The 12,008-nt window shown below is 37.0% G+C and overlaps 1 protein-coding gene across 1 annotated transcript; it reads left to right on the top strand.

Annotated features, from left to right (window-relative positions):
- Positions 1-336: 336 nt before the first annotated feature.
- mpc2a (mitochondrial pyruvate carrier 2a) lies at positions 337-11,176 on the top strand. The gene is made up of 5 exons (XM_066660813.1): positions 337-559; positions 3,704-3,744; positions 4,111-4,195; positions 8,307-8,418; positions 10,200-11,176. The coding sequence occupies exons 1-5, from the start codon at positions 421-423 to the stop codon at positions 10,246-10,248; spliced, it is 426 nt and encodes a 141-aa protein (XP_066516910.1). The 5' UTR covers positions 337-420; the 3' UTR covers positions 10,249-11,176.
- Positions 11,177-12,008: the final 832 nt, after the last annotated feature.

Below are 12,008 nucleotides of genomic sequence, written 5' to 3'. Positions count from 1 at the left end.
ACATTCTTATACTATGCCTTAACTTCACATGATAAAGAGTTTTGTAAACTCAGACTTTAAAACATCTGTTCTATCATTCTCCCTCTAAATAAAATGTACAATTCAGCGTTGATGTGTTCTGCGATATACTTGGTCATTTAGATTGCGAACACAATGCCTTTAATGTTAATCTGTTTGCAGTTCGCTGAAGGTTGAGGTGCTGCCCTTGACAACGGGTTACGCATTCCGCAAGTGTCTCTGTGTAGCGCGGATTAAATTGTGGCGGTTTTAGGGGCGTACGCACGCTGTGAAGGACACGGTGATAGGTTGTGACAGAGGGTGGAGAGATAGAGTGTAGATTATGACCCGGCACTGTTGGTGCATATTGCGTCCTCTGAAATTTACGTCCTAGTGTAGAGAGTATAGACAGAACAAATCACCATGAATATCACTAAATCTTGCATGCATCTACAGCGCCGTTATTTTTCGGGCAATTTGAGGGCGACCTACCACAGGACTCTGGACAGAATCGAGTTAATGCTCCCGCCGAAGCTCAGACCTCTGTACAATCATCCAGCAGGTAACCACATCTGGCTACAGAGTTTCAACACCTGACACTTTGACAACAAGGAAGACGTGGCACATGTGTAGGCTGAATTCTGCCGATTTAACCTCTGATGGGTTTGATTTAGTCTGCTCTCTCTCTGTTTTTCTTGTATTGAGTCTTTAGTATTAAATGAAACGATATTAGGCAAAGCCAAGATTCTCTTATTCGCTCAGAAACGTCTCAAGAACCATAAATCTGTCTGCACCTGCAAACCGTCTGTGGAAAGGATGAGTGCACACTTTAAGTTAATACCAAGCGGGCGACTTTTCACTTTTGACTTACTGTTTATATAAATAGGCGGTTCGTTTATTAGCTCCCATTGCTTTATGACGTCAAAATAAAACAATTTATATGAGAGAAAGGAGCCGGTGTCCCTCTTGACTCCCCGGACACGCCCCATTTTGCGTTGAAACGAAACAATCCTCGTGTCCCAATACGCGTTTTGCTTGCAACCTCGTTTACTCTGCCCACATAAGGCATCACTGAAAGCCAGTCATTAATGCAGAAATGCTTACGTTTCTACCTAAAGGTCTGAATGTTTAAGTGTAATGTATAGTGAAGTCCAGTCACATTCTCTTTGGATAAAAACATAGAACGTCTGTGCAGGTGGATTCGTCAATAAAAGGCAATAAAAGTCAGACATGTACAGTAAGATAAAATAAGGTAAGATAAGATAAGACTTTTTTTCCTGAGGGAAATGTCAGCATCACAACTGTGTACATAGTTTATACGAAAATACATATATTAGTCACAATAAATAGGGAAGGATAATAGAAGCTTGTTACAGAACAAATGTGTGGTTCAAATGTGCTAGGAACATAATAAAAGTGAGAATGGTCTATATACATATGAGTTCAGTACAAGTGAAGTCTTGGTAGGTACTGTACTAAAAAACATAAGTGATTAAACTTATAACAACACGAGTGAGAAATGTCTACACATAATTGATTATATACTTGATATAAACAGGAGCAGCATAAAGGATTATTGTACGAATGAAGTTAAGAGGTAGTGAAATTGTCATGATATATATTACTAATGACAGGAACCACAAAGACACAAGGGGTCAGTCTAGAGTGCTGAATTAATTGGGCTTTAGTAGCAGGTCAGATATAAAATATAAAACAGTTGACTTTGACTCCAACAACAGAGCACGCTTCTTGATCAGTTTGCCCAGTTTGTTAGTCATTCATAGATCAATTTTGGTCAAATTTTAAAATAGGATTGTGGAATCAATCCAATTTAGTTGTTTGTGAAATCCTACCCATAGTTTATTCTTATGTATTTATAAATAATATTTGTAACTGACCCTTCTTTAAATGTTGAGCATACCAGAATACTGTGCTCAAGCTGGAGAATTTATGTTAATTTGAAAATTTGACTTTATTGATTGTTGGCTAGGTATCACCTTATTTACACGGTGGTGATATGACATGACCTGCAATGAAGAAATAGCAAACTTTATTAAGCATATTGTGTTGAATGTCCACTTTCACAATCAGTTGGATGAAAAAAAATCTTGAGAAATTTGACACAATTATTATTCAATGCTTACTTTGTGTCTCCCACTTGTGAAACTCTTCTCAGCTTAAAGAGATTAGTAAAGAGAATAACTGGAATAATGTCAATTGTTCTATATTTCTATAAAATGTCAATCACTACAGACCTCCAAATGTCATGTGGCCTTCAAATTAGCTCAAGAACAGTGGGTAAAGGGCTGCATGGAATGGGTTTCCATGGTTGAGCAGCTGCATACAAACCTTACATAACAAGCACAATGGAAAACATTGGATGCAGTGATGTAAAGCACACCACTACTGGACTCTAGAACAGTGGAGACGTGTTCTCTGAAGTGATGAAATCACGCTTCTCTGTCTGGCAATCCAATGGTTGAGTCTGGGTTTGGTGGTTGCCAGGAGAACGGAACTTGTGTGACTGCTTTGTGCGAAGTGTAAAGTTTGGTGGAGGGGGATTATTGTGTGGGGTTGTTTTTCAGGAGTTCCAATATTTCTAGTGAATGTAACTCTTAATGTTTCAGCGTACCAAGAGATTTTGGACATTTTCTATGTACCTTCTATGTGATATTGGATATTATATATATCACACATGAACGGTCAAATAATTTTGTATTTAATAACTTTTTTAATTATTCAACTTAACCAGCTGTTTTTTTTTTGTCGACTCCAGTTGTAAAAATCCTAAAAAATATACTTTGTTTGGTATCACACAACCTGCTGTCTTTATTTTATCTATATTTGTCACAGTTGAGGGAGGATGAGGAGGCGGACATACACGCAAGGAATATTTTATTTAAACAAAACCAAGGCAAACACAACAAACAGAAAACTGGGGGGCAAGAAAACAAACTAGTGGAACATAACGAGGACAGGAACATAAAAACTGTGAACTGGTAGTAATGTGTAAGACAACAGACAAAGAGACACATCTACACACACAAGAACCGACAAGGGAGCACTAAAACAAAGGGACTATATATATATACAAAGAGCATTGACAAGGAACACCTGGGACTGATAACAAGAGGGCAGGACTACAAAGGAGACAACGAGAGGGCGGAACTGAAGTGGGACTAGAGCGGAGACAAGAACAGAGCCATGTGCTAAATGAGCACATGACGAGGAAAACAAACACAGAACATGACAATATTTTCTTCTTTTAACCACTTGATGTAATTGCAAACACATATACAGCTGTCCTTGAAACAGCTAAACAATATATGGGTTTCTAACAACAGGTAAGTATAAATAAAACTGTAATAATTGTTTTATTAAAAAGGAATCTACATACACCCATTGATATATAATTGAGTAAAGACATAAAGCAAAAACCACTGTGTACCTGTTTCTTTTCTTTTTTTAATTTATTTGCTGGGACCAGTCATGGCCTAAAGGTTAGAGTAGAGGGCTTAGGCCTGGAAGGTCATTGGTGTGAATCCCACCATTAGCTGGAAAATAGGGAGCGGATGGAATGTTCCCCTAGTGTACTTGTCTACACTGTGAACCTGAACAAGATTAAGCAGTTACAGAAAGTGAATGAATAAAAAGAATTTGTTTTAATATCCATCTGAATTCTAAAACCTCTGCTGTGTTCTTTCAGGGCCAAAGACAGTTTTCTTCTGGGCACCTGTTTTTAAATGGGTAAGAATTGTACTTGCTCTTTAGGGTGGGCCATTTCAGATTTATATGGATACACCTTAATAAAATGGGAATGGTTGGTGATATTAACTTCCTGTTTGTGGCACATTAGTATATAGGAGGGGGGAAACTTTTCAAGATGGGTGGTGACCATGGTGGCCATTTTGAAGTCGGCCATTTTGGATCCAACTTTTGTTTTTTCAATGGGAAGAGGGTCATGTGACACAATTTAAACAAGGTATATATGATTACTTACATGATCTGACTCTCATCCACACTTATCTATCTACTTTTCTCTCTCTCTCTCTTTCTCTCTCTCTCTCTCTCTCTCTCTCTCTCTCTCTCTCTCTCTCTCTCTCTCTACTACAGGGCTTGGTTGCTGCTGGGTTTTCTGATATGACACGTCCACCAGAAAAGCTTAGCCTTTCCCAGTCGTGTGTCATCACGGCCACAGGTACTGTGATTAATTGTATTGAAACTAAGTCGAAATTATCCTTTATTAATTTAATTCTGAGACAAAACTGCAAGTCATACAAATTTGATGTATAATTTCAGTGCAAAAAAATTCAGTGCTACAAATTCAAAGGTGGTAATATTTCAAAGTCTGATGAGACAGATTTGCTTCTATAAAAATCAGGGTACTTAAACCGTGTTAATTATACAGTTGGTGTTATCTGAGTAATTTAGCCCTTGCAATGAAGAACTATATATGTGCATTTTTTATAAAACAACTCCTAAGCATGGAATGACATTGTTTGGTGCTTTCTGTTTGAAATAAATCACTCAGGCATTTCTTCTGTTTATTAGGCTGTATTTTACTATTTAAATGCACTTGATGAATAATTGTTTATCTGCATTGCTTAGACTGGACAAACAAGCAGTGCTACTAAAAACAGAAATGGCTGATATATGGTTCTTCATTGCAAGGGCTCTGATATATAGCTTGATAAAGGTTTATTAGCCATAAGCTATACATGAGACACGTGGGCCAAAAAAAAAAACTTGAATGAAATCCAACAAACAAAATCTCTTCTGAATAATAAGTTAGATGTGACTGCCAGTGGGCTTCTAACTTTCATTCCACTCCTCCACCCTTCTTCTTCCCTTCCTTACTGAATGGAACTTCCCTCCCTAAAAAAGTATAAACGTGTAAGCTACAGAACATCTCAGCTGGCAGGAGATATGCAAATCACCGTAGAATCTGCACAACACATTGCTAGTACTGCCATCTTCATAATACAACAGCTGCTTTATGCATCATTATGCTATTTCTGTTCATGCACTTGAGTACTAAAAACAGTATCAGAGATTTCCCTCTTCCATTTCTGCCTGAGGATCAAATGGTCAAAGCATTGAAATGAAATGGTTCAATGGATTTATCAGCAGTTTCATAAAAACCTTGTTTGGGGAAATGTTGGGATATTTTTTTAAAAAGTGCTATTATCTGTTCATTCAACATTTATTTTACTGACAAATTTACAAAGATCCTATTTCCAGTTCTTTGGCTTACCAGCTTGATTGTATATTCTGTAAATATTTTTTAAAGTTTTGAAGGGAGACTTACAAATAAAAATCTTGAAAATCTTAAATATTAAAATCACAACATTTTCAAACATTGAACAATAAAAATGAAAGTAAAAGGTCTAAAACGGAGAACCCACCAAAGGCCTTGAGCCTTTGTGAGAAAGGCTTTTGTGAGGGGAAAAAAACAGGTGGAGGCAAGACTGCAAAAAATATATGCTTCTCAGATGACTTTGCATGAAAAGACATTGTGCTACGCTGATAAAAACATAACCTTGTGCTCAGGAATACTTTGGAAATACATGGTCATTAAAGGTAACATAAGCAATTCTGGAGTACTACAGTATTTGCAGTAACCCCCCCACCCAACCCCACCCTTCCACAAATCCCATGTTTTCATTCAAGAGCTCTGCATCTTTTAAGGTAGAATGTAATGTTTGAATGAGAAGCCAGCAGTAGCATGTTTGTGGTTGAATTTAACTTGCCTGTACATTTATCTTACCACAGACACTTATTTGTAACTCAGATTGTTTATTAGCACTCTCGGTATGTCATTAATGCCATGAAAATTTCATGGTCTCTGTATGTAACTCTGTATACCTTTTTGAAACTGAATGGTATGTTTCCGTAAGAAACCCACTGCAGATGGTTTGTGGAAGTTTAATAGTAAACTTTTAGTCATTGTTTGAATTACCACTTGTAACTTGAGCAGTTTGTTTAGTATCACTCTCAGTATGTGATTAATTTCATGCAAAATTAGTGGTCTCCTGAATTTGAAGTCAAGTTTCTCCTGTCAATATTTCCCACCTTCCGAGCAGGAATAGAGCAACATCCTTTGTTCTGAGGTTACTCAGTAGTACAAATGCCCCGAAGTGCCAGTGACACATGGAGAGAATGCCATAGCCAGCCATAGACAGAGACACATACTTATTATCCTATTTACAGAGTCATGATTTACTATAAACACCAGAACTTTTCCCAGTGCAGTGGAAACATTATCTGAATTTGATAAAAAATTGCATTTGATTATCATTATGAACATCGCTTTTAACTAGAGATGGGCAGTATCCAAATTTTCATTTCATAATACCGTATTAACACGGTATATGTCATTACAGTGGGGGTGCACTGTTGAGTGTGGGTCGAGTGAAGGGTTTTCGCACACCGACACACCGACACACGTGTTGACGATAAAACTCCGTTTCTGAGAGAGCAAATTTTGGCCACTTGTGCTGGAGGAACAGAAAAGTTAGAAAATAGGTGGAATAAGACGGTTCTACACTGTTAAGAAGCATAAGCGGCCACCTAACAGAGGCTTGCTGTTTAGCACACAACAGATAATTATCCAGCAATCTGAGGTGCAGATCACACATGAACATTTGTGATTGGTAGATTATTTCTTTGTCGTACCAATGCTTCTTGGCAATAAATCTTGTACTGTTGGAAAGCCTGTTAATTTCCCTTTTAAATGGTGCCACATTTGTAAGGAACATGCATTTGTGGGATGAGCAGTAGAGCTGAGTATGTGGGTTTGTGGGTTATGCTTATAAACACCATTATATGTGAAGAGATGTGATGAGGAGGTGTATACTGGGATTTTAGGGTGACATATGCTGCCATTATGGTGACATCTTTTGCCAGGCAGTCCATCATTATTTCAGGGAGATTACACCAGGCTTATTCACATAAACATGGCTTGACTGGGCTGCCTATATTCTATATTTGTTGTCTATTGTGCGCTATAAAAGGGAGGATCAGCCACCATGGACTTTGGAGCAGTCTTCTATCAAGTAAGAATGGGCAAAATTTTACTTTTTCTATGTACCCAAAGCATTTTTCATACTTGAAAATTGGGGAGTGACAACAAAGAACCCTGGCATGCAGCATCCACTGGGATGCTGCAACCCCAGCCAGTTTGTACACATCAGCTTTCACAAACTCACTATATTTCTTCATACATTTGTCTATTTAATATATTGCTAATTGTTCATTTTTATCAGCTCCATTTACCCTGTACGTGCATCTACATGGTGGATGGAAAAGGTAGGTGTGTTTTCTGCTGTGGCAGTGAGTGGGAACAGTGTTTGTATGTCTAGCAGCACAGCTGTGTCTGATTCACTCGTATGTGTTTAACACAAATACAGCCTTCTAGTCAGTCTCGCTGCAGTGCTGATAATAATATACCACCCAAGCCATACCTGCTCTGTGGTGGTCTTTTGGATTGTCCTGACTATCAAAATACATGGTAAAAAGGGGAGGGGGGTAGTCAAGAGATGCAATGAATGTACTGAAGTTTGTAACTGTAGACCTACAAAGTGCATTTGTGTGATAAGTGCTGGTACAAATGGGTGTAGAGATGAGGTCATTCTTAATGTTGTGTCTGAGTCTTAAATCTCTTCTGAGTGCAGTGTTTGGACTGAAAGTGCTCAAAGAAGCATCTATTATTCTTCACCTTATGGAGCATGTATTTTATTTCCACGTCATTTAAGTGGATGTATGAGACATTTAGTACTAATCCTGGCTTTCCCTTTATGCAGGGCTTTCTTTATGGAATATGAACAGGTTCATATATTTAACTGGTTCATATTTTTATCTTAAAATGAACCGAAGAGGAAACACTTTTTCACGAAAAACGTACATAAAAACTGTACTACTTGCTGGTGGTTGGCTCCTAATATGTGTCAAAGGCATGGAAATATAAGCTGAGAAAATCTATTGGCCTTAAAGACAAAAAATGTATGAGTCATTTTGAAGTTACAATCGTATTATTTGGTAAATAATGTATAACACAAGTTTTTCCAATTAATGGTACATTTTCTCTCTGTTTTCTAAGTTTCTGACAAACTAATTTTCAGGCAGCTTTTAGGCCTAATTTTATTATGATTTAAAATGTTGCTACCCAGGGCTAACTTGGGAAGGCTAACAAATAAAATGACATAAGTAGTCCTACAATGTTTAAAAGCCTAAAATTAAGTCTGTCAAAATGCTACAAATATATAATCAAAGACAAGAGTTGCACTTACACAATCATTATTGTTTTCCAGGCTTTATTTGGTCGAGGTACTGTTTGGTGATCATTCCTAAGAACTGGGCTCTTTTTGCAGTTAACTTCTTCTTGGGTATGTGCGGAAGCATTCAGCTGTTCAGAATTTGGAGGTGAGGCTATATTTGAATTGTGTGAATAACAAAACACTCAATAACCAAACAATATCTAAAATGAAAAACATTAAATTAGAAAGTATTTTGATAAGTTTGGAAGTTTTTTTATAACTTCATATATGTTCAATTTAACTGTAAAATAGAGAGTATTTTTCTATGTTTGGAAAATCTGACAATGTATCTTTGTTCCACACCTGTACTTCACATAGGACTTAATGGTATATTTGTTTTTGTTTGTTTGTTTTAGTTGAACACAGGAATCTCATACATTTCCTGCTCGCTAAGTGTCTTTTTGACACATCTAGTCAAACGTCTTCAGTATATTTCTCACTTTGAGACATATATATTTTATGGATCCCTGGCCAAATACCATGTTGTGCTGGGTTTCTAAATTGAAATAAGTATAAAGCTAAATATGGGTGGCACGGTGGCGCAGCAGGTAGTGTTGCAGTCGCACAGCTCCAGGGACCTGGAGGTTGTGGGTTCGATTCCCGCTCTGGGTGACTGTCTGTGAGGAGTTGGTGTGTTCTCCCCGTGTCCATGTGGGTTTCCTCCGGGTGCTCCGGTTTCCTCCCACAGTCCAAAAACACACGTTGGTAGGTGGATTGGTGACTCAAAATTGTCTGTAGGAGTGAATGTGTGTGTCTGTGTTGCCCTGTGAAGGACTTGCGCCCCCTCCAGGGTGTATTCCCGCCTTGCGCCCAATGATTCCAGGTAGGCTCTGGACCCACCGCGACCCTGAACTGGATAAGGGTTACAGATAGTGAATGAATAAATGAATAAACCTAAATATGACACATTAACACAATTACTGTTTAGTTAATGTAAATCAATTGCAGGTGATTCCAGAGGGTAATTAAATATGCCACACTGGTCAAAAAACTTAGAGGAAGATTGACTAGCACAAGAATATTGATGCACTGACCTAGTGTTCCACTGTTGTTGGACATGTTCGATATGAAACGATCATCAGAAAATTACTATAACTATAAATTTGATCTTCTGACAAATATTAACGTCTACAAAAAAAACACAGTGGCATTTAATAAAAAATGTAATATTTAGGTTTTAAAATATTTAATATAAGCTTTAACATTCCTAGATGTGAATATTAAATCAAATATGTGACCAAACTTAATGAGCACACAATAAAACCCATGCAGACGATCGTTCCTAGGCACCAAAGGTGGCTGCCTGCTGCTCAAGGGTGTGTGTTCACTGTCCATAATCACTAGTCTGTTTGTGTGTATATCTGTGGGTGTGGGTGTTCTCTTCCTTGGATGTGTTAATTGCAGAGGTCACATACTGTCGTGTTTTTGATGTATTTTTATTTCAATGCCCAAAAAGCATAATTCCATTTCACATTTGAGCCACGAATAGAAAGAAACGTTTGGAGGCTGTAATTTTAGCCAAAGGTGGCCATACTTAGTACTGAGAAAATGGCTGATACATTTGGGAATTTGGTCAATAATAATCATGTACGTTTTATCTATGGAAAGGTGGCTGTAACTTTTTTTAATTTAGACAAACCTCAAAATAGGTAAAGGTCTTGGGCCAGTGTTTTTTTGTCCATAGATCAGTTTTGTATCTGCATATTTTTAAAATAAGGTTCCTTATAAAACTAATTTTCTCATTTGCATGTATTTTGCAATCAATATTTTTTATTATTACTACTTTATACACATACATGTCAAGATTGTGACAAATATTAACTCTTCCATTTTAGAGAACTATTTCAAGTGTCTATAAGACGTGAATGCCATGTTTGTTTGTCATAGGTACAACCAGATGCTAAAGCTGAAAGAAGATGAAGTGCAACAGTTCTGAAGCTGAAATGAACGGACTAGACTGAACAATAACAATAACTGGTACAATAACAAACTGAGGAGAAAACTAGCTAGAGATAGAGAGAGAGAGATGGGAATTGAGAGAGTGTGAGACAGATTGAATGATTGGTTTGATTTATGATATGATTTAAATGTTATGTTACTGTATTGATTACTTTTTTTGTTACTGAAAATGCCTCAAATATATATTTTGTTAAAAAAGATCAAACAATCGTGCCTCCAGTGTTACAGGAACACTAGGTGGTATTTTATCCTTAAAATTACAGCTTTAAAATCATTGTGATGCTCCACTGACAAGGAGAATAGATCCTCTGTAATTGCTACTCTGAGCTCAGCATGGCAGAAACTGCACTGTGTAACCTTTGGAGAAAGGTAGGAAACCACCTCCTCCATCCACACAAAATCTTACCCGGTGTTCATTTAGAAAAAAAGTAATGTCCAGTTAATTAAAAATACTTAGAAATGGGTTTTTTTTTCTCTGAGGTGTGTGTTGCCTGCTAATCAGGTAATGAAACTATTCAGGTTTTCTGTATATTGGTGAAGAGATCATTATTTTTACACCTTATTGTGGTTATTTTATGGTCTTATCAAGCACATCGGTAGGATTATTGCATTATGCTATTTATTGCGTGTACACTGGCATACATTTATTACAACTTTAATCACATTAAAGTGATTAGAAGTCATTTAAAGCTTTGAACAAATATATTCATTTGCTTTGAAGAGACTTTTTGGAAGAGAATTCTTGCCAACAGGCTGTCCATTTGCAGGCAAGTAGCACTTTACACGTGTAATAAATAATAATTTGGAAATATGATAAGTTAAATTTTACCCTGAAGTAAATGCAAATTTTTTTGTTGTTTCTCAATGATTATTCAGTTATTGATCCTGTAACAAGATGATAATAAAATGGTCAGATGTTCTAAATATTGGACATATTGTACTTTCTTTTTCCACCACAATATTCAACACTTTCCATCGATCTAAATGCAGAATTCCCCTTAAAAACAAACTACCTGAGCTTTGGGAATGAAACTCCTGCCAACTTTGTCTAATAATGAACCCTATTGTAATCAAAAATCAAGGTCAACTGAGAATACTTATCATTTTTATACGTGCCACAGATGATTGAATACCGTCAATGAAGAAGTGCTGAGTGATATGAGCGCAAATTAATATCACGATTAATTGTACATTTTACCATGATTACAATTAATTAATGATTATTTTGTTTTTGTATTTTTGACTCATAGTTCAGTGACGAGGCGTGTACTGTAAATATCTCCAGTATTAAAGCTGGGATATTTTTTCTAATGTTGCTGGGAACTTGTTCCTCTCTCACTTTGTGAGCACTGTTTATATTTGGTACGTGATTGTGCTTTTCTCAGCGTTTACATTTGACTTCTTTATTTCTTCAGTGTCGTCTTAATTAAAGTCAAAGCAAAACACATCCAAACCACAGACGCTGTGTTTTTCTTTGCTACGAGCTGCTCAATTTGCTTGGTCGGCCTCGTCGTTTAGGTGGCTTCCATGTGCAAGATAGGGGCAGAATCATGTGGCTACAGCTTGGTAGCATGGTTTTAAAGGGACAGTACATTTACACACAGTGGGGACATAACAGAATAAAAATAATTGATATAATCGATATAGACAAAATTATGTCTATTAGAAGTTCTAAATGTTGATTAATTTTCGATTAATTGCCCAGCCCTACAGTGAAGTTTGATTATGCAATACACC

The sequence above is a fragment of the Hoplias malabaricus genome, chromosome 2 (assembly GCF_029633855.1).
Source record: "Hoplias malabaricus isolate fHopMal1 chromosome 2, fHopMal1.hap1, whole genome shotgun sequence".
Classification (NCBI taxonomy): Eukaryota; Metazoa; Chordata; class Actinopteri; order Characiformes; family Erythrinidae; genus Hoplias; species Hoplias malabaricus.
The sequence above is the reverse complement of the archived record's forward strand: the minus strand, read 5'-3'. Positions and strand labels throughout refer to the sequence as shown.